Source organism: Anomalospiza imberbis, unplaced genomic scaffold (genome assembly GCF_031753505.1).
Source record: "Anomalospiza imberbis isolate Cuckoo-Finch-1a 21T00152 unplaced genomic scaffold, ASM3175350v1 scaffold_194, whole genome shotgun sequence".
NCBI classification, from domain to species: domain Eukaryota; kingdom Metazoa; phylum Chordata; class Aves; order Passeriformes; family Viduidae; genus Anomalospiza; species Anomalospiza imberbis.
Window position 1 is genome coordinate 97,820 of NW_027099827.1, and position 26,185 is coordinate 124,004.

At 59.2% G+C, this 26,185-nt stretch overlaps 1 protein-coding gene across 4 annotated transcripts; it reads right to left on the minus strand.

Moving 5' to 3' along the window:
• Positions 1 to 4,457: 4,457 nt before the first annotated feature.
• Positions 4,458 to 22,308, minus strand: LOC137466379 (fructose-bisphosphate aldolase A). 4 transcript variants are annotated; one of them, XM_068178135.1, is made up of 9 exons: positions 22,176 to 22,308; positions 18,026 to 18,237; positions 16,606 to 16,660; positions 14,538 to 14,698; positions 12,899 to 12,982; positions 9,755 to 9,929; positions 7,606 to 7,805; positions 5,251 to 5,348; positions 4,458 to 4,479 (listed from the first exon to the last, which is right to left on the minus strand). In XM_068178135.1, exons 1-8 carry the CDS (start codon positions 22,285 to 22,287, stop codon positions 5,253 to 5,255), a joined length of 1,095 nt encoding a protein of 364 aa, XP_068034236.1. In that variant the 5' UTR covers positions 22,288 to 22,308; the 3' UTR covers positions 4,458 to 4,479; positions 5,251 to 5,252. The 4 variants fall into 4 exon arrangements, with proteins under 4 accessions (XP_068034236.1, XP_068034235.1, XP_068034237.1 ...); XM_068178134.1 differs by lacking the exon at positions 4,458 to 4,479 and adding an exon at positions 4,742 to 4,766; XM_068178136.1 differs by lacking the exon at positions 4,458 to 4,479 and adding an exon at positions 5,137 to 5,147.
• Between the last annotated feature and the right edge of the window lie 3,877 nt (positions 22,309 to 26,185).

Here is a 26,185-nt window from a genome sequence, read left to right on the forward strand (position 1 = left end):
ACTGCAGAACCCCCAAATTTGGGGGTGAAATCAGCCCAAAATCACCCGAACCCCCAAATTTGGGGTGAAATCGGCCCAAAATCAGCCCGAACCCCCAAATTTGGGGTGAAATCAGCCCAAAATCACCCGAACCCCCAAATTTGGGGTGAAATCAGCCAAAATCACCCGAACCCCCAAATTTGGGGTGAAATCAGCCCAAAATCACTGCAGAACCCCCAAATTTGGAGTGAAAGCACCCCCAAAATCACTGCAGAACCCCCAAATTTGGGGTGAAATCAGCCCAAAATCACCCGCACCCCCAAATTTGGGTGAAATCAGCCCAAAATCACTGCAGAACCCCCAAATTTGGGGTGAAATCGGCCCAAAATCACCCGAACCCCCAAATTTAGGGTCAAACCAGCCCAAAATCAGCCCGAACCCCCAAATTTGGGGTGAAACCTGCCCAAAATCACTGCAGAACCCCCAAATTTGGGGTGAAATCGGCCCAAAATCACCCGAACCCTCCCCAAATTTGGGGTGAAATCAGCCCAAAATCACCCGAACCCCCAAATTTGGGGTGAAATCGGCCCAAAATCACCCGAACCCCCAAATTTGGGGTGAAATCGGCCCAAAATCAGCCCGAACCCCCAAATTTGGGGTGAAATCAGCCAAAATCACTGCAGAACCCCCAAATTTGGGGTGAAATCGGCCCAAAATCACTGCAGAACCCCCAAATTTGGGGTGAAATCGGCCCAAATTCACCCCGAACCCCAAATTTCGGCGGAAATCCTGGCCCAAACCACCCCAAAATCCCCAAAATTTGGGAGCAAATCACCCCCAATCCCTCCAGACCCCCAAATTTGGGATCAGAGCCCGCCGGAACCCCCAAATTTGGAGTGAAAGCACCCCCAAAGCAGCCCGGCCCCCCCAAATCTGGGCTCCAACCACCCCAGACCAACCCCAGAACCCCCAAATTTGGGGTTCAAATGTCCCAACCCCTGCCAGAACCCCCAAATTTGGGGTTCAAAATGTCCCAACCCCTCCCAGAACCCCCAAATTTGGGGTTTCAAAATGTCCCAACCCCTGCCAGGACCCCCAAATTCGGGGTCAAAGCACCCCAAAACCCCTAATTTGGGGTCACACCGCCCCAAAATCCCCCCAAATTTGGGGTCACCCCACCCCAAAACCCCCAAATTTGGGGTCACACCCCCCAACCCACCCCCAGACCCCCCACATTGAGGTCAAACCCCCCAAATTCCCCAAAATCGGGTCAAACCACCCCAAAATCACCCCGAACCCCCCAAACTTGGGGTCACACCCCCCAAAACCCCTGAAATTTGGGGTCACACCCCCAAAACCCCTGAAATTTGGGGTCACACTCCTCCAATCCCTTAAATTTGGGGTCACAACCCCCCCAAAACCCCCAAATTTGGGGTCACACCCCCAAAAACCTCCCCAGACCCCCCAAATTTGGGGTCACACCCCCCAACCCACCCCAGACCCCCCACATTTGAGGTGAAACCCCCCCAAACTCCCCAAATCGGGGTCAAACCACCCCCAAATCACCCCGAACCCCCAAACTTGGGGTCACACCCCCAGAAACCCCTGAAATTTGGGGTCACACTCCCCAAAACCCCTGAAATTTGGGGTCACACTCCCCAAAACCCCTGAAATTTGGGGTCACACCCCCAAAACCCCTGAAATTTGGGGTCACACTCCTCCAATCCCTTAAATTTGGGGTCACAACCCCTCCAAAACCCCTGAAATTTGGGTCACAACCCCCCCAAAACCCCCAAATTTGGGGTCTCACCACCCAAAACCCCCAAATTTGGGGTCACACCCCTCCCAAACCACCCCAGAACCCCCAAAATCGGGGTCAAAGCACCCCAAAATCTCCCAATTTTGGGGGAAACCTCCACAAATTTGGGGTCAAACCCACCCCAGACCCCCCCAGATTTGGGGTCACCCCCAAACCCCCCCGATTTGGGGTCACCCCCAAACCCCCCAGATTTGGGGTCACCCCACCCAAAAATCCCCAATTTTGGGGTCAAACCCCTGCCAGAACCCCCAAATTTGGGGTCAAACCACCCAAAATACCCCCAAACTTGGGGTCAAACCCCCCTAAAACCACCCCAAAACCCCCCCAATTTGGGGTCACCCCACCCCAAAACCCCCAAATTTGGGGTCACACCCCCCAAAAACCTCCCAGACCCCCCAAATTTGGGGTCACACCACCCAAAAACCACCCCAGACCCCCCAAATTTGGGGTCACACCCCCCAAAACCCCTGAAATTTGGGGTCACACTCCTCCAATCCCTTAAATTTGGGGTCACAACCCCCCCAAAACCCCCAAATTTGGGGTCACACCCCCCCCAAACCACCCCAGACTCCCCAAATTTGGGGTCACACCCCCCCCAAACCACCCCAGACTCCCCAAATTTGGGGTCACACCCCCCCCAAACTCCCCAAATTTGGGGTCACACACCCCCCCCAAACCACCCCAGACTCCCCATATTTGGGGTCACAGCACCCCAAAATCTCCCAATTTTGGGGGAAATCTCCACAAATTTGGGGTCAAACCCACCCCAAACCCCCCCAGATTTGGGGTCACCCCCCAGATTTGGGTCACCCCCAGAGCCCCCGATTTGGGGTCACCCCCTCCAGACCCCCAGATTTGGGGTCACCCCCTGACCCCCAGATTTGGGGTCACCCCCTGACCCCAGATTTGGGGTCACCCCCCCAGATTTGGGGTCACCCCTCCAGATCCCCAGATTTGGGGTCACCCCCCCCAGATTTGGGGTCACCCCCTCCAGATCCCCAGATTTGGGGTCACACCCCAGAGCCCCAGATTTGGGGTCACCCCTCCAGATTTGGGGTCACCCCCAGAGCCCCAGATTTGGGGTCACGCCCCCAGAGCCCCAGATTTGGGGTCACCCCTCCAGATTTGGGGTCACCCCCAGAGCCCCAGATTTGGGGTCACGCCCAGATCCCCAGATTTGGGGTCCCCCCTCAGATTTGGGGTCGCACCCCAGAGCCCCAGATTTGGGGTCACCCCCAACCCCCCCCAGATTTGGGGTCACCCCCAAACACCCCCAGATTTGGGGTCACCCCCAGACTCCCCAGATTTGGGGTCACCCCCCCCAGAGCCCCCGATTTGGGGTCACCCCCAAACCCCCCCAGATTTGGGGTCACCCCTCCCAGATCCCCAGATTTGGGGTCACCCCCAAACTCCCCCAGATTTGGGTCACGCCCCAGATCCCCCCAGATTTGGGGTCCCGCCCCAGATTTGGGGTCGCACCCCAGAGCCCCAGATTTGGGGTTCACCCCCAAACCCCCCAGATTTGGGGTCACACCCAGACCCCCCCGATTTGGGGTCACCCCCCCCAGATCCCCAGATTTGGGGTCACCCCCTCCACACCCCCAGATTTGGGGTCACCCCCCCCAGAGCCCCAGATTTGGGGTCACCCCCAGATTTGGGGTCACCCCCCAGAGCCCCAGATTTGGGGTCACCCCCAGAGCCCCAGATTTGGGGTCCCCCCAGAGCCCAGATTTGGGGTCACACCCCAGATTTGGGGTCACCCCCAAACCCCCCCAGATTTGGGGTCACCCCCCCAGACCCCCAGATTTGGGGTCACCCCCCCCAGATCCCAGATTTGGGGTCACCCCCAGACCCCCAGATTTGGGGTCACCCCCAGAGCCCCAGATTTGGGGTCACCCCCTCCAGATCCCCAGATTTGGGGTCACCCCCCAGAGCCCCAGATTTGGGGTCACCCCCCAGAGCCCCAGATTTGGGGTCACCCGCAACCCCCCCCAGATTTGGAGTCACCCCCAGATTTGGGGTCCCCCCAGATTTGGGGTCACCCCCAAACCCCCCCAGATTTGGGGTCCCCCCCAGATTTGGGGTCCCCCCCAGCCCCGAGTCGTGCCCCAGCAGCAGCTCCGGTTCATCGCGACCTTTATTGCTCGCCAGGGGCAGCGGCCACACGGCGGCCACAGGGCGGCCACAGGACGGCCAGTGGCCACAGGGCGGCCAGTGGCCACAGGGTGGTCAGTGGCCACAGGGCAGCCACGGGGTGGTCAGTGGCCCAAGGGTGGTCAGTGGCCCAAGGGTGGTCAGTGGCCACAAGGCAGCCACAGGGTGGTCAGTGGCCCAAGGGTGGTCAGTGGCCCAAGGGTGGTCAGTGGCCACAAGGCAGCCACAGGGTGGTCAGTGGCCCAAGGGTGGTCAGTGGCCACAGGTGTGGTCAGTGGCCACAGGGCGGCCACAGGGCGGTCAGTGGCCCAAGGGTGGTCAGTGACCACAGGGCGGCCACAGGGTGGTCAGTGGCCCAAGGGTGGTCAGTGGCCACAGGGCAGCCACAGGGTGGTCAGTGGCCACAAGGCAGCCACGGGGTGGTCAGTGGCCCAAGGGTGGTCAGTGGCCAAGGGTGGTCAGTGGCCCAAGAGCAGCCCAGGGTGGCCAGCAGGTGGTCAGCAGTCCATAGGTGGTCAGTGGTCAGCAGGTGTCAGCAGTCCGAGGGTGGTCAGCAGATGGTCAGTGGCCCATGGATGGTCAGTGGCCCATGGATGGTCAGCAGATGGCCAGTGGCCCATGGATGGCCAGCAGATGGCCAGTGGCCCATGGATGGTCAGTGGCCCATGGATGGTCAGTGGCCCATGGATGGTCAGTGGATGGTCAGCGGTCCAAGGGTGGTCAGCAGTGGTCAGTGATGGTCAGTGATGGTCAGTGATGGTCAGTGATGGTCAGTGATGGTCAGTGGATGGTCAGTGGATGGTCAGTGGTCAGCGGTGGTCAGCAGTGGTCAGCGATGGTCAGTGATGGTCAGCAGTGGTCAGTGATGGTCAGCAGTGGTCAGTGATGGTCAGCGATGGTCAGCAGTGGTCAGTGATGGTCAGCAGTGGTCAATGATGGTCAGTGATGGTCAGCAGTGGTCAGTGATGGTCAGTAGCAGTCAGTGATGGTCAGTGATGGTCAGTGATGGTCAGTAGCAGGTCAGCGGTGGTCAGCAATGGTCAGTGATGGTCAGCGGTGGCCAGCGGTGGTCAGCGGTGGTCAGCAGTGGTCAGCGATGGTCAGTAGCCGTCAGAGGTGGTCAGCAGTGGCCAGCGGTGGCCAGCGGTGGTCAGTAGCAGTCAGCGATGGTCAGCAGTGGTCAGCAGTGGTCAGCGGCGGTCAGCGACGGTCAGCGGTGGCCAGCGGTGGCCAGCGGTGGTCAGTAGCAGTCAGAGGTGGCCAGCAGTGGCCAGCGGTGGCCAGCGGTGGCCAGCGGTGGTCAGTAGGCGTGGTTGGACACGAAGAGGGACTCGCTGGCCGCCGCCCCCGCGGTGCCACTCGGGCTGTACTTGCCCTGGCACGCCAGGGAGTTGGCCTGGGACAGAGGGACAGACGGACATCAGGGACAGACGGACAGAGGGACAGGGGGACAGAGGGACAGAGGGACAGAGGGACAGGGGGACAGGGGGACAGAGGGACAGATGGACAGGGGGACAGGGGGACAGAGGGACAGACGGACAGAGGGACAGGGGACAGGGGGACAGAGGGACAGGGGGACAGACGGACATCAGGGACAGGGGGACAGAGGGACAGGGGACAGAGGGACGGGGGACAGAGGACATCAGGGACAGAGGGACAGAGGGACAGGGGACAGAGGGACATCAGGGACAGACGGACAGAGGGACAGAGGGAACAGGGGGACAGAGGACAGAGGGACAGACGGACATCAGGGACAGACGGACAGAGGGATGGGGGACAGAGGGACAGGGGGACATCAGGGACAGACGGACAGGGGGGACAGGGGGACAGAGGGACAGGGGGACAGAGGGACGGGGGACAGAGGGACAGAGGGACATCAGGGACAGAGGGACATCAGGGACATCAGGGACATCAGGGACAGAGGGACAGGGGGACAGGGGACAGAGGGACAGGGGACAGACGGACATCAGGGACAGGGGGACAGAGGGACAGGGGGACATCAGGGACAGAGGGACAGGGGGACAGAGGACATCAGGGGGTTTTGGGGACATTGGAGGATTGGTGACACTGGGGACATTGTGGGGTTGGGGACATCGGGGTGTCAGGGACACTGTGGACATTGGGGGACACTGGGGACACTGGGGACATTGGGGACACTGGGGACATTGGGGACATCGGGGATGTTGGGGACGCTGGGGGACATTGGGGACACTGAGGACACTGGGGACATTGGGGACACTGGGGGACATTGGGGACACTGGGGACATTGGGACACTGGGGACTCGGGGGTGTCAGGGACACTGGGGACATTGGGGGACACTGGGGACACTGGGGACATCGGGGACACTGGGGACATTGGGGGACACTGGGGACACTGGGGACATCGGGGACACTGGGGACATTGGGGACATCGGGGACACTGGGGACATTGGGGACACTGGGGACATTGGGGACATCGGGGACACTGGGGGACACTGGGGACACTGGGGACATTGGGGACATCGGGGACATTGGGGACATTGGGGACACTGAGGACATTGGGGGACATTGGGGACACTGGGGACATTGGGGACATTGGGGACACTGAGGACACTGGGGACACTGGGGACACTGGGGACACTGAGGACATTGGGGACACTGAGGACATTGGGGGACACTGGGGACACTGGGGGTGCTGGTGTCCCCAAGGTTCCCCGTGACCTCCTGGGCCACCCTATCCCTGTCCCTGTCCCTGTCCCTGTCCCTGTGTCCCCCCACGTGTCACCCCCCAAACCTCCTGCCAACCCCACCACTGCCCTGAACCCCAATGTCCCCCGAGGTGTCCTCAATGTCCCCAGTGTCCCCAAGGTGTCCCCAGTGTGCCCAAGGTGTCCCCAGTGTCCCCACATCCCCTCTGACCCCACCTCAGATGTGGCTCCCACTTCTCCATGGCCGACCCAACCCGAGGAACACCCGAGAGCCCTCAATGTCCCCAAGTCCCCTCGATGTCCCCAAGTCCCCCCAGTGTCCCCAAGTCCCCTCGATGTCCCCAAGTCCCCTCGATGTCCCCAAGTCCCCCCCGTGTCCCCAAGTCCCCTCAATGTCCCCAAGTCCCCTCAGTGTCCCCAAGTCCCCCCAGTGTCCCCAAGTCCCCTCAGTGTCCCCAAGTCCCCTCGATGTCCCCAAGTCCCCTCGATGTCCCCAAGTCCTCTCGATGTCCCCAAGTCCTCTCGATGTCCCCAAGTCCCCCCAGTGTCCCCCAAGTCCCCTCAATGTCCCCAAGTCCTCTCGATGTCCCCAAATCCCCTCAATGTCCCCAAGTCCCCCCAGTGTCCCCAAGTCCCCTCAATGTCCCCAAGTCTCTTCAATGTCCCCCAGGTGTCCCCCAGTGTCCCCAAGTCCCCTCGATGTCCCCAAGTCCCCCCCCGTGTCCCCAAGTCCCCTCGATGTCCCCAAGTCCCCTCAATGTCCCCGGTGTCCCCAGTGCCACCTCCCAGGGCTCTCCTGCCCTTCTCCTCCTGGGCCACCTTGCTGCTGTCCCTGTCCTTGTGTCCCCAATGGTCACAACCGCAGATCTTCTCCTGCCCACCCCGATGTCCCCAAGTCCCCTCGATGTCCCCAAGTCCCCTCAATGTCCCCCCAGGTGTCCCCCAGGTGTCCCCAGTGCCACCTACCAGGGCTCTCTTGACGTACTCCTCCTGGGCCACCTTGGTGTTGTCCTTCTTGCCCGCCCAGGCCTTGAGGGCCGAGGCCTGCAGGGCGCGGCCGTAGGAGAAGGTCAGCGCCCAGGGCCGCGGCAGGGGACAGCGGTTGATGGCGTTGAGGTTCAGCGAGGCCTCCTCCTCGCTCTGACCCCCCGACAGGAACGTGATCCCTGTGGGGACACCGAGGGGACACTGAGGTGACATCAGCCTGGGGACACTGGGACACTCAGGGACACAGGGACACGGGGACACGGGGACACGGGGACAGCGGTTGATGGCGTTGAGGTTCAGCGAGGCCTCCTCCTCGCTCTGACCCCCCGACAGGAACGTGATCCCTGTGGGGACACCGAGGGGACACTGAGGTGACATCAGCCTGGGGACACTGGGACACTCAGGGACACGGGTACGGCACAGGGACACAGGGACACGGGGACACAGGGGACACGGGGACACGGGGACACGGGGACAGCGGTTGATGGCGTTGAGGTTCAGCGAGGCCTCCTCCTCGCTCTGACCCCCCGACAGGAACGTGATCCCTGTGGGGACACCGAGGGGACACTGAGGTGACACCAGCCTGGGGACACGGGGACACTCAGGGACACGGGTACGGCACAGGGACACGGGGACACAGGGACACGGGGACACGGGGACAGCGGTTGATGGCGTTGAGGTTCAGCGAGGCCTCCTCCTCGCTCTGACCCCCCGACAGGAACGTGATCCCTGTGGGGACACCGAGGGGACACTGAGGTGACACTGTTAGGACAGCCTGGGGACACTGGGACACTCAGGGACATGGGGACACAGGGACACCGGGACAATGACACACAGTGACACACAGTGACACACACAGTGACACACAGTGACACACAGTGACAGTGACACACAGTGACACACAGTGACAGTGACACACACAGTGACAGTGACACACAGTGACAGTGACACACACAGTGACACACACAGTGACACACACAGTGACACACAGTGACAGTGACACACAGTGACACACAGTGACACACAGTGACAGCGAGACACACAGGTGACACACAAGTGACAGAGGTGACACTGACCTGGCACGGCGGGTGGCACGGTGCGGCGCAGGGCGGTGACGGTGGCCATGGCACACAGTGACACACAGTGACAGTGACACACAGTGACACACAGTGACAGTGACACACACAGGTGACATGCAGTGACACACAGGTGACACTGACCTGGCACGGCGGGTGGCACGGTGGGGCGCAGGGCGGTGATGGTGGCCATGGCACACAGTGACAGTGACACACAGTGACAGTGACACACAGTGACAGTGACACACACAGGTGACACAGGTGACACTGACCTGGCACGGCGGGTGGCACGGTGCGGCGCAGGGCGGTGACGGTGGCCATGGCACACAGTGACAGTGACACACAGTGACACACAGTGACAGTGACACACACAGGTGACATGCAGTGACACAGAGGTGACACTGACCTGGCACGGCGGGGTGGCACGGTGCGGCGCAGGGGCGGTGACGGTGGCCATGGCACACAGTGACACACAGTGACACACAGTGACACACAGTGACAGTGACACACACAGGTGACATGCAGTGACACAGAGGTGACACTGACCTGGCACGGCGGGTGGCACGGTGCGGCGCAGGGCGGGTGACGGTGGCCATGGCACACAGTGACACACAGTGACAGTGACACACACAGGTGACAGAGGTGACACTGACCTGGCACGGCGGGGTGGCACGGTGCGGCGCAGGGCGGTGACGGTGGCCATGGCACACAGTGACAGTGACACACAGTGACAGTGACACACAGTGACAGTGACACACAGTGACACACACAGGTGACAGAGGTGACACTGACCTGGCACGGCGGGTGGCACGGTGCGGCGCAGGGCGGTGACGGTGGCCATGGCACACAGTGACAGTGACACACAGTGACAGTGACACACAGTGACAGTGACACACAGTGACACACACAGGTGACAGAGGTGACACTGACCTGGCACGGCGGGTGGCACGGTGCGGCGCAGGGCGGGGTGACGGTGGCCATGGCACACAGTGACACACAGTGACACACAGTGACACAGAGGTGACACGCAGTGACACACAGGTGACACTGACCTGGCACGGCGGGTGGCACGGTGCGGCGCAGGGCGGTGACGGTGGCCATGGCGATCTCCTCGGGGCTGTACTTGGTGGCACAGGCGTGTCCCCCTGTCACCATGTTGGGCTTCAGCAGCGTCCCCTCGAGGTACACGTGGTGGTCACTGAGCGCCTTGTACACCGCGGCCAGCACCTGGGGACATTGGGGACATCATTGGGGACACCGACGGTGACACCAGGGACAGTGACAGTGACACCAGGGACAGTGACAGTGACACCGGTCACTGAGCGCCTTGTACACCGCGGCCAGCACCTGGGGACACGGGGACATCACTGGGGACACCGACGGTGACACTGGGGACAGTGACAGTGACACTGGTCACTGAGCGCCTTGTACACCGCGGCCAGCACCTGGGGACATTGGGGACATTGGGGACACCGACAGTGACATGGGTCACTGAGCGCCTTGTACACCGCGGCCAGCACCCTGGGGACATTGGGGACATTGGGGACATTGGGGACACCGACGGTGACACCGGGGACAGTGACAGTGACACCAGGGACACCGACAGTGACACCGGTCACTGAGCGCCTTGTACACCGCGGCCAGCACCTGGGGACATTGGGGACATTGGGGACACCGACAGTGACACTGGGGACAGTGACAGTGACACCAGTCACTGAGCGCCTTCTACACCGCGGCCAGCACCTGGGGACATTGGGGACATTGGGGACATTGGGGACAGTGACAGTGACACCGGTCACTGAGCGCCTTCTACACCGCGGCCAGCACCTGGGGACATGGGGACATCACTGGGGACATTGGGGACACCAACAGTGACACCGGTCACTGAGCGCCTTGTACACCGTGGCCAGCACCTGGGGACACCATTGGGGACATTGGGGACATTGGGGACATTGGGGGACATTGGGGACATTGGGGACATTGGGGACACTGGGGACATCGAGGACATTGGGGACACTGGGGACACTGGGGACACTGGGGACATTGGGGACACTGGGGACATTGGGGACATTGAGGACACTGGGGACATTGGGGACATTGGGGACATTGGGGGACACTGGGGACATTGGGGACATTGGGGACACTGGGGACATTGGGGACACTGACAGTGACACCGGGGACAGTGACAGTGACACCGGTCACTGAGCGCCTTGTACACCGCGGCCAGCACCTGGGGACACCATTGGGGACATTGGGGACATCACTGGGGACATTGGGGACACCGACAGTGACACCGGTCACTGAGTGCCTTGTACACCGCGGCCAGCACCTGGGGACATTGGGGACATCATTGGGGACATTGGGGACATTGGGGACACCGACGGTGACACCGGTCACTGAGCGCCTTGTACACCGTGGCCAGCACCTGGGGACATGGGGACATCATTGGGGACATTGGGGACATTGGGGACACCGACGGTGACACCGGTCACTGAGCGCCTTCTACACCGCGGGCCAGCACCTGGGTACACCGGGGACATCACTGGGGACACCGACGGTGACACTGGGGACACCGACAGTGACACTGGGGACAGTGACAGTGACACCAGTCACTGAGCACCTTGTACACCGCGGCCAGCACCTGGGGACACGGGGACATTGGGGACACTGGGGACACTGGGGACATTGAGGACACTGGGGACATTGGGGACACTGGGGACATTGGGGACATTGGGGACATTGGGGACATTGGGGACATTGAGGACACTGAGGACATTGGGGACACTGGGGACACTGAGGACAGGCCAGGTGCCACCAAACCCCATCCAGGTGCCACCCTTGAGGTGTCACCTTGCCCTGCCAAACCCTGTGGGACAGCTGGAGGTGACACCGGGACAGCTTGGGGACACCAGGAGGTGACACCGGGACAGCTTGGGGACAGCTGGACATGGCACCAGGACAGCTGGAGGTGACTGAAAGCCACTCAGGTGCCACCAAACCCCCCCCAGGTGCCCACCAAACCCTCCCCAGGTGTCACCAAACTGCCCCAGGTGCCACCAAACCCCATCCAGGTGCCACCAAACCCCCTCAGGTGCCACCAAACCCCTTCAGGTGTCACCAAACCCTCCCCAGGTGCCACCAAACCCCCTCAGGTGCCACCAAACCCTCCTCAGGTGCCACCAAACCCTCCCCAGGTGCCACCAAACCCCCTCAGGTGCCACCAAACCCTCCTCAGGTGCCACCAAACCCTCCCCCAAGTGCCACCAAACCCTCCTCAGGTGCCACCAAACCCCATCCAGGTGCCACCAAACCCCCCCCCAGGTGCCACCAAACCCTCCTCAGGTGCCACCAAACCCTCCCCAGGTGCCACCAAACCCCCCCCAGATGCCACCAAACCCCCCCCAGGTGTCACCCAAACCCCCTCAGGTGTCACCAAACCCCCCCCAGGTGCCACCAAACCCCATCAGGTGACACCAAACCCCATCAGGTGTCACCAAACCTCCTCAGGTGCCACCAAACCCTCCCCAGGTGCCACCAACCCCCCCACAGCTGCCACCAAACCCCCCCAGGTGCCACCAAACCCCCCCCAGGTGCCACCAAACCCCCTCCAGATGCCAGCAAACCCTCTCCAGGTGCCACCAAACCCCCCCCCAGGTGTCACCAAACCCCCTCAGGTGTCACCAAACCCCCCCCAGGTGCCACCAAACCCCATCAGGTGACACCAAACCCCATCAGGTGTCACCAAACCTCCTCAGGTGCCACCAAACCCTCCCCAGGTGCCACCAAACCCCCCCCAGGTGCCACCAAACCCTCCCCAGGTGCCACCAAACCCCCCCCAGGTGCCACCAAACCCCCTCAGGTGCCACCAAACCCTCCTCAGGTGCCACCAAACCCTCCCCAGGTGCCACCAACCCCCCCACAGCTGCCACCAAACCCCCCCCAGGTGCCACCAAACCCCCCCAGGTGCCACCAAACCCCCCCCAGGTGCCACCAAACCCCCCTCCAGATGCCACCAAACCCTCTCCAGGTGCCACCAAACCCCTTCAGGTGTCACCAAACCCTGTCCAGGTGCCACCAAACCCCCCCCAGATGCCACCAAACCCCCCCCAGGTGCCACCAACCCCGTCCAGCTGCCACCCCCCCGGTGTCACCCCGAGGGCTGGGGACCCTCGGGGACGCCCGGGGGTGGCACTGACCTTCTCGGTGACGTACTGGCACGTCTTGAGGTCGTGGTCACCGTCCGGGAGGATCTCGGGCTCCACGATGGGGACAATGCCGTTCTGGGGACACCGTGGGGGACACGTCAGCGACGGCGGGGACACGGCGGGGACGGGGGACAGCCCCAGGGACACTGGGGACAGCGGGAGGGGAGCCAAGGGCACTGAGGTGCCACCAAACCCCTCCAGGTGCCACCAAACCCCTCCAGGTGACACCAAACCCCTTCAGGTGACACCAAACCCTCTCTAGATGTCACCAAACCCCTTCAGGTGACACCAAACCCTGTCCAGGTGCCACCAAACCCCATCCAGGTGACACCAAACCCTCTCCAGGTGCCACCAAACCCCCTCCAGGTGCCACCAAACCCTCTCTAGATGCCACCAAAACCCCTCCAGGTACCACCAAACCCTCTCTAGATGTCACCAAAGCCCTCCGGATGCCACCAAACCCCTCCAGGTGCCACCAAACCCTCTCCAGGTGCCACCAAACGCCCTCCAGATGCCACCAAACCCCCTCCAGATGCCACCAAACCCTCTCCAAGTGCCACCAAACCCTCTCTAGATGCCAACAAACCCTCTCTAGATGCCACCAAACCCTCTCCAGGTGCCACCAAACCCTCTCTAGATGCCACCAAACCCTCTCCAGGTGCCACCAAACCCCCTCCAGATGCCACCAAACCCTCTCCAGGTGCCACCAAACCCTCTCTAGATACCACCAAACCCTGTCCAGGTGCCACCAAACCCTCTCCAGGTGACACCAAACTCCTCCAAGTGTCACCAAACCCTCTCTAGATGCCACCAAACCCTCTCCAGGTGCCACCAAACCCTCTCTAGATACCACCAAACCCTGTCCAGGTGCCACCAAACCCTCTCCAGGTGCCACCAAACCCTCTCCAGGTGCCACCAAACCCTGTCCAGGTGCCACCAAACCCTCTCCAGGTGACACCAAACTCCTCCAAGTGTCACCAAACCCTCTCTAGATGCCACCAAACCCTCTCCAGGTGCCACCAAACCCTCTCTACACGCCACCAAACCCTCTCCAGGTGACACCAAACCCTCTCTAGATGCCACCAAACCCTCTCCAGGTGCCACCAAACCCTCTCTACACACCAACAAACCCTCTCTAGATGCCATGAAACCCTCTCCAGGTGCCACCAAACCCCCTCCAGATGCCATGAAACCCTCTCCAGGTGCCACCAAATCCTCTCCAGGTGCCACCAAACCCTCTCTAGATGCCACCAAACCCCCTCCAGATGCCACCAAACCCCTCCAGGTGACACCAAACCCTCTCCAGGTACCACCCAACCCTCTCTAGATGCCATGAAACCCTCTCTACATGCCACCAAACCCTCTCTAGATGCCACCAAACCCCCACCAGGTGCCACCAAACCCCCTCTAGATGCCACCAAACCCCCTCCAGATGCCACCAAACCCCCTCCAGATGCCACCAAACCCCCTCCAGATGCCACCAAACCCTCTCTAGATGCCACCAAACCCTCTCCAGATGCCACCAAACCCCCTCCAGGTGCCACCAAACCCCCTCCAGATGCCACCTGTTGGTGCCACCCCCCCTGCAGCTGCCTCCCGCGCCCTGGGCCAGCTGGGGCCAGCGGGTGACCTGCTGGCAGATGCTGGCGTAGCGCGCCAGGACGTTGGCGTTCTCCATGACGGCCAGGCGCGTCGGCGTGTGCGCCGAGATCTTCAGCACGCAGCGCCACTTGGCAAAGTCAGCGCCGTCCTTCTTGTACTGGGCACAGCGCTCCATGAGCCCGTCCAGCCCTGGGGACATCGGGGACATCGGGGACATCGGGGACATCAGGGACATCGGGGACATTGGGGACATTGGGGACTTCGGGGACATTGGGGACATCGGGGACATTGGGGACATTGGGGACACTGGGGACATTGGGGACATCGGGGACATTGGGGACATCAGGGACATCGGGGACATTGGGGGGATTGGGGACATTGGGGACATTGGGGACACTGGGGACATCGGGGACACTCAGACATTGGGGACATTGGGGACATTGGGGACATTGGGGACATCGGGGACATCGGGGACATTGGGGACACTGGGGACATCGGGGACACTGGGAGGATTGGGGACATTGGGGACATTGGGGACACTGGGGACACTGGGGACATCAAGGACATTGGGGACATCGGGGACATTGGGGACATTGGGGACACTGGGGACACTGGGGACACTGGGGACATTGGGGACATTGGGGACATCGGGGACACTGGGGACATTGGGGACATCGGGGACATCGGGGACACTGGGGACATTGGGGACATCGGGGACATCGGGGACATCGGGGACATTGGGGACATTGGGGACACTGGGGACATCGGGGACATTGGGGACATCGGGGACGTTGGGGACGTTGGGGACATCGGGGACAATGGGGACACTGGGGACACTGGGGACATCGAGGACATTGGGGACACTGGGGACATTGGGGACATCGGGGACATTGGGGACATCGGGGACATTGGGGACACGGTGCCACTTGGCAAAGTCAGCGCCGTCCTTCTTGTACTGGGCACAGCGCTCCATGAGCCCGTCCAGCCCTGGAGACATCGGGGACATCGGGGACATCGGGGACACTGGGGACACTGGGGACATTGGGGACATTGGGGACATCGGGGACACTGGGGACATTGGGGACGTTGGGGACATTGGGGACACTGGGGACATCGGGGACACTGGGGACATCGGGGACATTGGGGACTTCAGGGACATTGGGGACATCGGGGACATCGGGGACATTGGGGACATTGGGGACACTGGGGACACTGGGGACACTGGGGACATTGGGGACACTGGGGACATTGGGGACATTGGGGACACTGGGGACACTGGGGACATTGGGGACATCGGGGACACTGGGGACATTGGGGACATCGGGGACATCGGGGACATTGGGGACACCGGGGATCTTGGGGACATTGGTGACATTGGGGACATTGGGGACATTGGGGGACATTGGGGACATCGGGGACATTGGGGACATCGAGGACATTGGGGACGTTGGGGACACTGGGGATCTTGGGGACATTGGGGACATCGGGGGACATTGGGGACATCAAGGACATTGGGGACATTGGGGACACTGGGGACATCGAAGACATCGGGGACACTGGGCATTGCAGGGGCTCCAGGAGGCCACAGAGTCCTGGGGACGTTGGGGACATTGGGGACATCGGGGACATTGGGGACATCGGGGACGTTGGGGACATCGGGGACGTTGGGGACGTTGGGGACATCGGGGACGTTGGGGACACTGGGGACATCGAGGACGTCGGGGACACTGGGGACACTGGGCATTGCAGGGGCTCCAGGAGGCCACAGAGTCCTGGGGACATTGGGGACATCGGGGATGTTGGGGACATCGGGGACATTGGGGACATTGGGGACATCGGGGACGTTGGGGACGTTGGGGACATCGAGGACATCGGGGACATCGGGGACATTGGGCATTGCAGGGGCTCCAGGAGGCCACAGAGTCCTGGGGACGTTGGGGACATCCGTGGGACAGGGACACGGGCCATTGCGAGCGCCTTGGGGACGTCAGGGGACATCGGGGGACACGGGACCCCGTGGTGGCAGGCGCTGCGCTGGGAGGGTGACACAGGGACGGGGACAGGGCGGTGGCCTTGGGGACAGGGCTGTCACTCACCCTGGGTCGTGGTCTCGCCGTTGGTGCCAGCCAGGGGCACCACGCCCTTGTCCACCTGGGGACAGCGACACGGTCACCGGGGGACATCAGGGACATCAGCGTGTCCCCAAGGTCCCCAAGGTGTCCCCGATGTCCCCAAGGTGTCCCCAACATCTCCAAGGTGTCCCCAACATCTCCAAGGTGTCCCCGATGTCCCCAAGGTGTTCCCAATGTCCCCACTCACCCTCTGAACCCCCCCCAGATGTGGCTCCCCTGCTCCCACCTCTCCATGGCCAACCCAACCCAAGGAACACCCAACGTCCATCACGTCCCCACAACATCTCCAAGGTGGCCCCCATGTCCACAAGGTGTCCCCAACATCTACAAGGTGTCCCCAATGTCCCCAAGGTGTCCCCAATGTCCCCAAGGTGTCCCCAACATCTCCAAGGTGTCCCCGATGTCCACAAGATGTCCCTGATGTCCCCAAGGTGTCCCCAACACCTCCAAGGTGTTCCCAACGTCCCCAAGGTGTCCCCAATGTCCCCAATGTCCCCAACATCTCCAAGGTGTCCCCGATGTCCCCAAGGTGTCCCCAAGGTGTCCCCAAGGTGTCCCCGATGTCCCCACTCACCCTCTGAACCCCCCCCAGATGTGGCTCCCCTGCTCCCACCTCTCCATGGCCAACCCAACCCAAGGAACACCCAACGTCCATCACGTCCCCACAACATCTCCAAGGTGTCCCCAATGTCCCCAAGGTGTCCCCAATGTCCCCACTCACCCTCTGAACCCCCCCCCAGATGTGGCTCCCCTGCTCCCATCTCTCCATGGCCAACCCAACCCAAGGAACACCCAACGTCCATCACGTCCCCACAACATCTCCAAGGTGTCCCAAACATCTCCAAGATGTCCCCGATGTCCCCAAGGTGTCCCCAATGTTCCCAAGGTGTTCCCAACATCTCCAAGGTGTCCCCGATGTCCCCAAGGTGTCCCCAATGTCCCCACTCACCCTCTGAACCCCCCCCAGATGTGGCTCCCCTGCTCTCACCTCTCCATGGCCAACCCAACCCAAGGAACACCCAACGTCCATCACGTCCCCCCAACATCTCCAAGGTGTCCCCCATGTCCCCAAGGTGTCCCCAATGTCCCCAAGGTGTCCCCAAGGTGTCCCCAATGTCCCCAACATCTCCAAGGTGTCCCCGATGTCCCCAAGGTGTCCCCAATGTCCCCAAGGTGTCCCCAAGGTGTCCCCAATGTCCCCAACATCTCCAAGGTGTCCCCAATGTCCCCACTCACCCTCTGAACCCCCCCCAGATGTGGCTCCCCTGCTCCCACCTCTCCATGGCCAACCCAACCCAAGGAACACCCAACGTCCATCACGTCCCCAGGGTGTCCCCAAGCCCCGTGACGTCCCCGGGTTGTCCCCGATGTCCCCGAGTCCCACCTTGATGCCGACCAGGGCCCCCTTGTCGCGGATGACCTGGGGGAAGGGGCGCCCATCGTCGGCCTTCTGGTACATGGTCTCGTGGAAGAGGATGACGCCGCCGATGCACGGCTCCACGCGCTTGTCGGCCGTGAAGAGCAGCTGCCGGTACCAGCGCCGGTTCTCCTCCGTGTTCTCGGCGCCCACCGAGCTCAGCCGCTTGGCGATGCTGCCTGCGGGGGGCACCAGTTAGAACCAGTTTGGACCAGTTAGAACCAGCGTGGACCAGTTAGAGCCAGAGTGGACCAGTTAGAACCAGTGTGGACCAGTTAGAGCCAGAGTGGACCAGTTAGAACCAGCGTGGACCAGTTAGAGCCAGTACAGACCAGTTAGAACCAGTGTGGACCAGTTAGAACCACTGTGGACCAGTTAGAACCAGCGTGGACCAGTTAGAACGAGCATGGACCAGTTAGAGACAGCGTGGACCAGTTAGAACCAGAGTGGACCAGTTAGAACCAGTGTGGACCAGTTAGAGCCAGTGTGGACCAGTTAGAGGCAGAGTGGACCAGTTAGAACCAGTTTGGACCAGTTAGAGCCAGCGTGGACCAGTTAGAACCAGTATGGACCAGTTAGAGCCAGTGTGGACCAGTTAGAGCCAGAGTGGACCAGTTAGAGCCAGTGTGGACCAGTTAGAGCCAGAGTGGACCAGTTAGAGCCAGAGTGGACCAGTTAGAGCCAGTGTGGACCAGTTAGAACCAGAGTGAACCAGTTAGAACCAGTATAGACCAGTAAGAACCAGTGTAGACCAGTTAGAGCCAGCGTGGACCAGTTAGAGCCAGCGTGGACCAGTTAGAACCAGAGTGGACCAGTTAGAGCCAGTGTGGACCAGTTAGAACCAGTGTGGACCAGTTAGAACCAGAGTGGACCAGTTAGAACCAGTTTGGACCAGTTAGAGCCAGTGTGGACCAGTTAGAACCAGTTTGGACCAGTTAGAACCAGCGTGGACCAGTTAGAGCCAGCGTGGACCAGTTAGAACCAGTGTGGACCAGTTAGAACCAGAGTGGACCAGTTAGAACCAGAGTGGACCAGTTAGAGCCAGTGTGGACCAGTGAGAGCCAGCGTGGACCAGTTAGAGCCAGTGTGGACCAGTTAGAACCAGTGTGGACCAGTTAGAGCCAGCGTGGACCAGTTAGAGCCAGTGTGGACCAGTTAGAGCCAGTGTGGACCAGTTAGAACCAGCGTGGACCAGATAGAACCAGTTTGGACCAGTTAGAGCCAGCCTGGACCAGTTAGAACCAGTGTGGACCAGTTAGAACCAGTGTGGACCAGTTAGAGCCAGAGTGGACCAGTTAGAGCCAGAGTGGACCAGTTAGAGCCAGTACAGACCAGTTAGAGCCAGAGTGGACCAGTTAGAACCAGCGTGGACCAGTTAGAACCAGGGTGGACCAGTAAGAGCCAGAGTGGACCAGTTAGAACCAGAGTGGAGCAGTTAGAGCCAGAGTGGACCAGTTAGAGCCAGTGTGGACCAGTTAGAGCCAGTGTGGACCAGTTAGAGCCAGAGTGGACCAGTTAGAGCCAGAGTGGACCAGTTAGAGCCAGTATGGACCAGTTAGAGCCAGTGTGGACCAGTTAGAACCAGCGTGGACCAGTTAGAACCAGTTTGGACCAGTTAGAGCAAGCGCGGACCAGTTAGAACCAGTACAGACCAGTTAGAACCAGTGTGGACCAGTTAGAGCCAGCGTGGACCAGTTAGAGACAGAGTGGACCAGTTAGAGCCAGAGTGGACCAGTTAGAGCCAGAGTGGACCAGTTAGAGCCAGAGTGGACCAGTTAGAACCAGTTTGGAGCAGTTAGAACCAGTGTGGACCAGTTAGAGCCAGAGTGGACCAGTTAGAACGAGCATGGACCAGTTTAAGCCAGTGTGGACCAGTTAGAGCCAGTGTGGACCAGTTAGAGACAGCGTGGACCAGTTAGAACCAGAGTGGACCAGTTAGAGCCAGCGTGGACCAGTTAGAGCCAGTGTGGACCAGTTAGAACCAGAGTGGACCAGTTAGAGCCAGTGTGGACCAGTTAGAGCCAGTGTGGACCAGTGAGAGCCAGCGTGGACCAGTTAGAGCCAGTGTGGACCAGTTAGAACCGGTTTGGACCAGTTAGAGCCAGCGTGGACCAGTTAGAGCCAGCGTGGACCAGTTAGAGCCAGCGTGGACCAGTTACAGCCAGACTGGACCAGTTACAGCCAGACTGGACCAGTTAGAGCCAGTGTGGACCAGTTAGAGCCAGCGTGGACCAGTTAGAACCAGTGTGGACCAGTTAGAACCAGTGTGGACCAGTTAGAGCCAGTGTGGACCAGTTAGAACCAGCATGGACCAGTTAGAACCAGCATGGACCAGTTAGAACCAGTATGGACCAGTTAGAGCCAGCGTGGACCAGTTAGAACCAGAGTGGACCAGTTAGAGCCAGTGTGGACCAGTTAGAGCCAGAGTGGACCAGTTACAGCCAGAGTGGACCAGTTAGAGCCAGCGTGGACCAGTTAGAGCCAGCGTGGACCAGTTAGAGCCAGCGTGGACCAGTTAGAGCCAGAGTGGACCAGTTAGAGCCAGAGTGGACCAGTTAGAGCCAGCGTGGACCAGTTAGAGCCAGCGTGGACCAGTTAGAGCCAGCGTGGACCAGTTAGAGCCAGAGTGGACCAGTTAGAACCAGAGTGGACCAGTTAGAGCCAGCGTGGACCAGTTAGAGCCAGCGTGGACCAGTTAGAACCAGTGTGGACCAGTTAGAGCCAGCGTGGACCAGTTAGAGCCAGCGTGGACCAGTTAGAGCCAGTGTGGACCAGTTAGAGCCAGCGTGGACCAGTTAGAACCAGTTTGGACCAGTTAGAACCAGCATGGACCAGTTAGAACCAGTGTGGACCAGTTAGAACCAGTGTGGACCAGTTAGAGCCAGCGTGGACCAGTTAGAACCAGTATGAACCAGTATGGACCAGTTAGAACCAGTATGGACCAGTATGGACCAGTTAGAACCAGTATGGACCAGTGTGGACCAGTTAGAACCAGTGTGGACCAGTTAGAGCCAGTGTGGACCAGATAGAGCCACCGTGGACCAGTTAGAGCCAGAGTGGACCAGTTAGAGCCAGAGTGGACCAGTTAGAGCCAGCGTGGACCAGTTAGAACCAGTGTGGACCAGTTAGAACCAGTGTGGACCAGTTAGAGCCAGTGTGGACCAGTTAGAGCCAGCGTGGACCAGTTAGAACCAGTACAGACCAGTTAGAGCCAGCGTGGACCAGTGTGAACCAATTAGAACCAGTACAGACCAGTTAGAACCAGTGTAAACCAGTTAGAACCAGTGTGGACCAGTTAGAACCAGTATGGACCAGTTAGAACCAGTATGGACCAGTTAGAACCAGTATGGACCCTGTCCCAGTCCATTCCAGTCCATCCCAGTCCCTCCCAGTCCATCCCAGTTCACTCCCAGTCTGTCCCAGTCTGTCCCAGTCCATCCCAGTCCCTCCCAGTTCCCTCCCAGTCCCTCCCAGTACAAACCAGTGGACTCGTCGGCGGCCAGGATGCCCTTGCCGGGGGCCACGATGCGCTGGGCGATGGCCCCAGACTGTCCCAGTCCATCCCAGTCCGTCCCAGTCTGTCCCAGTTCACTCCCAGTCCATCCCAGTCCATCCCAGTCCCTCCCAGTCCATCCCAGTCCGTCCCAGTACACACCAGTGGACTCGTCGGCGGCCAGGATGCCCTTGCCGGGGGCCACGATGCGCTGGGCGATGGCCCCAGTCTGTCCCAGTCCATCCCAGTCCGTCCCAGTCCATCCCAGTCTGTCCCAGTTCACTCCCAGTCCCTCCCAGTCCATCCCAGTATGTCCCAGTACACACCAGTGGACTCGTCGGCGGCCAGGATGCCCTTGCCGGGGGCCACGATGCGCTGGGCGATGGCCCCAGTCTGTCCCAGTCTGTCCCAGTCCATCCCAGTCTGTCCCAGTTCACTCCCAGTCCGTCCCAGTTCACTCCCAGTCCATCCCAGTCTGTCCCAGTCCATCCCAGTCTGTCCCAGTTCACTCCCAGTGCATCCCAGTCCATCCCAGTCTGTCCCAGTCCATCCCAGTCTGTCCCAGTCCCTCCCAGTTCCCTCCCAGTCCATCCCAGTTCCCTCCCAGTCCGTCCCAGTACACACCAGTGGACTCGTCGGCGGCCAGGATGCCCTTGCCGGGGGCCACGATGCGCTGGGCGATGGCCGCCAGCTCCTTCTTCTGCTCGGGGGTCAGCGCGGGCACGGGAGGGGACATCCTGCAGGTGGCGCTGAGGGGACGCCGTGACGTCAGCACTGACGTCAGCGGGGCGGCCGTGACGTCACCTGCGCTGGGGGAGGGGCAGGGACACGGCCACGCCCCAGGGGGTCCCCAGGAAGGGGAGAGAGGGGCACTGGGAGGGACTGGGGGGGACTGGGAATGAACTGGGAGGGACTGGGGGGGACTGGGAATGAACTGGGAGGGACTGGGGGGGACTGGGAATGAACTGGGAGGGACTGGGAGGGACTGGGAATGAACTGGGAGGGACCGGGAATGAACTGGGAGTGAACTGGGAGGGACTGGGAAGAGATAAGGAGGGCAGCGATAAGGACTGGGGGCACTGGGAGTGAACTGGGAGTGAACTGGGAAGAGATAAGGAGGGCAGCGATAAGGACTGGGGGCACTGGGAGTGAACTGGGAGTGAACTGGGAGGGACTGGGAGTGGACTGGGGGCACTGGGAGGGACTGGAAGTGAACTGGGGGCACTGGGAGGGCACTGGGGGCACTGGGAGTGGTCTGGGGGCACTGGGAGGGACTGGGAACACTGGGAGTGAACTGGGAGGGCACTGGGAGTGGACTGGGACGTGACTGGGAGTGGACTGGGGGCACTGGGAACACTGGGAGTGAACTGGGAGGGGACTGGGGGCACTGGGAGTGAACTGGGGGCAGTGGGGGCACTGGGGGTGAACTGGGAGGGCACTGGGGGTGAACTGGGAGGGCACTGGGGGTGAACTGGGAGGGCACTGGGGGTGAACTGGGAGGGGACTGGGGGCACTGGGGGTGAACTGGGAGGGGACTGGGAGCACTGGGAGTGAACTGGGAGGGCACTGGGAGTGAACTGGGAGGGACTGGGACTGGACTGGGGACACTGGGAGGGGACTGGGGATACTGGGAGGGGACTGGGGACACTGGGAATGGAGTGGGGGCACTGGGGCTGAACTGGGAGGGCACTGGGGGCACTGGGGCTGAACTGGGAGGGCACTGGGAGCACTGGGGCTGAACTGGGAGGGCACTGGGAGCACTGGGGCTGAACTGGGAGGGCACTGGGAGCACTGGGAAGGGAGAACACCAAGATTCTGGGAGAAGAATGCCCAGATTTTGGGGAGGGGGATCCCAGGATTTGGGGAGGGGGATCCCAGATTTTGGGCAGGGGGATCCCAGGATTTGGGCAGGGGGATCCCAGATTTTGGACAGGGGGATCCCAAGATTTTGGGCAGGGGGATCCCAGATTTTGGGCAGGGGGATCCCAGGATTTGGGCAGGGGGATCCCAGATTTTGGACAGGGGGATCCCAAGATTTTGGGCAGGGGGATCCCAGATTTTGGGCAGGGGGATCCCAGATTTTGGACAGGGGGATCCCAGATTTTGGGGAGGGGGATCCCAGATTTTGAAGGGGGAAAAAACTCAAGAATTTTAGGGAAGAACACCAAGATTTTGAGGGGAAAACCCCAAGATTTGAGAGGGAAACTACCAAAATTCTGAGGGCAAACCCAAAATTTAAAAGAGAAAATCCCAAAATTCTGAGGGCAAACCCCAAAATTTAAAAGAGGAAATCCCAAAATTCTGAGGGCAAACCCCAAAATTTAAAAGAGGAAATCCCAAAATTCTGAGGGGAAAAAACCCAAGATTTTAAGGGGGAAATCCCAGGATTTTGAGGGGAAAACCCCAAGATCGGAAAGGGAAAACCCCAAGAGTTTGAGAGGAACGCCCAAAGATTTTGGGGGGAAAACTCCAGGATTTCGAGGGGAAACCCCAAAATTTTGAGGGAAAACCCCATGATCTGAAAGGGAAAAACTCCAAGATTTTAAGGGATAAATCCCAAGATTTTGAGGGAAAAACCCCAAGATTTTAAGGGAAAAACCCCAAGATTTTGAGCGGAAAAACCCCAAGATTTTGAGAAAAAAACCCCAAGATTTTAAGGGAAAACCCCAAGATTTTGAGGGGAAAAACCCCAAGATTTTGAGGGGAAAAACCCCAAGATTTTAAGGGAAAAACCCCAAGATTTTGAGGGAAAAACACCCAGATTTTGAGGGAAAAACACCCAGATTTTGAGGAGGAAAACCCCCAGATTTTGAGGGGAAACCCCAAGATTTTTAGGGTAAAACCCCAACATTTTGAAGGGAAAACCCCCAGATTCTGAGGAAAACCCCAAGATTTTGAGGGAAAAACCCCAGATTTTGAGGGGAAATCCCCAAAATTTTGAGGGGAAAACCCCAAGACTTTGAGGGGAAAACCCCAAGATTTTGAGGGTAAAACCCCCAGATTTTTAGGGTAAAACCCCAAGATTTTGAGGGGAAAACCCCCAGATTTTGAGGAGGAAAACCCCATGACTTTGAGGAGAAACCCCAAGATTTTGAGGTGAAAACCCCCAGATTTTGAGGGGAAAACCCCCAGATTTTGAGGGAAAAATCCCATAACTTTGAGGGGAAAACCCCACGATTTTGAGGGGAAAACCCCAAGATTTTGAGGGTAAAACCCCCAGATTTTGAGGGAAAAATCCCAAGATTTTTAGGGTAAAACCCCAAGATTTTGAGAGGAAAACCCCAAGATTTTGAGGTGAAAACCCCCAGAGTTTGAGGGTAAAACCCCCAGATTTTGAGGGGAAAACCCCCAGATTTTGAGGAGGAAAACCCCCAGATTTTGAAGGGAAAACCCCCAGATTTTGAGGTGAAAATCCCAAGATTTTGAGGAGAAAACTCCCAGATTTTGAGGAGGAAAACCCCCAGATTTTAAGTGAAAACGCCACAATTTTGAGGGGAAAACCCCAAGATTTTGAGGGGAAAAACCCCAGATTTTAAGGGAAAACCCCAAGATTTTGAGGTGAAAACCCCCAGATTTTGAGAGGAAAACCCCAAGATTTTAAGTGAAAACCTGCACTCTTCACTTCAAAATCTGCACTCTTCACCTCAAAACCGCCGCTTTTCACCTCAAAATCGCCTCTTTTCACCTCAAAATCGCCACTTTTACCTTCAGGATTTCATCCCAAACTCCAAAATTCCCAATTTTAATCTCAAAATCACTTTTTTTTACCTCCAAATCTCCACTTTTTACCTCACGATTTCCTCACCCACCACAAAATCTGCCCTAGATCCCTAAATCTGCACTTTTCACCGCAAAACCTGCACTTTTCACCACAACACCTGCACTTTTTACTTCAGGATTTCCTCCCAAACTCCAGAATTCGGTATTTTCACACAAAAATCTTTTTTCTTACCTCAAAATCTCCACTTTTTACCTCACGATTTCCTCACCCACCACAAAATCCGCCCCAGATCCCTAAATCTGCACTTTTTACCTCAAAACCCGCACTTTTTACCTCAAAACCCGCACTTTTTACCTCAAAACCCGCACTTTTTTTCCCCTCAGGATTGCCCTCAGCCCCCAAAACCTGCTATTTCCACCCCAAAATCCACTTTTCTACCTCAAACCCGCACTTTTTACCCCAAAACCTGCACTTTTCTACCTCAAAACCTGCACTCTTCACCTCAAAACCTGCATTTTTTACTTCAGGATTTCCTCCCAAACTCCAGAATTCGGTATTTTCGCCCCAAAATCTTTTTTCTTACCTCCAAATCTCCACTTTTTACCTCACGATTTCCTCACCCACCACAAAATCTGCCCCAGACCCCTAAACCTGCACTTTTTACCTCAAAATCTGCACTTTTTACCTCAAAACCCGCACTTTTTACCTCAAAACCCGCACTTTTTTCCCTCAGGATTGCCCTCCGCCCCCAAAACCTGCTATTTCCACCCCAAAATCCACTTTTCTACCTCAAACCCGCACTTTTCACCTCCAAACCTGCACTTTTCTACCTCAAACCCGCACTTTTCACCTCCAAACCTGCACTTTTCCCCTCACGACTTCCTCCAGCCGCCCCGGACACCCAAAATTCGCC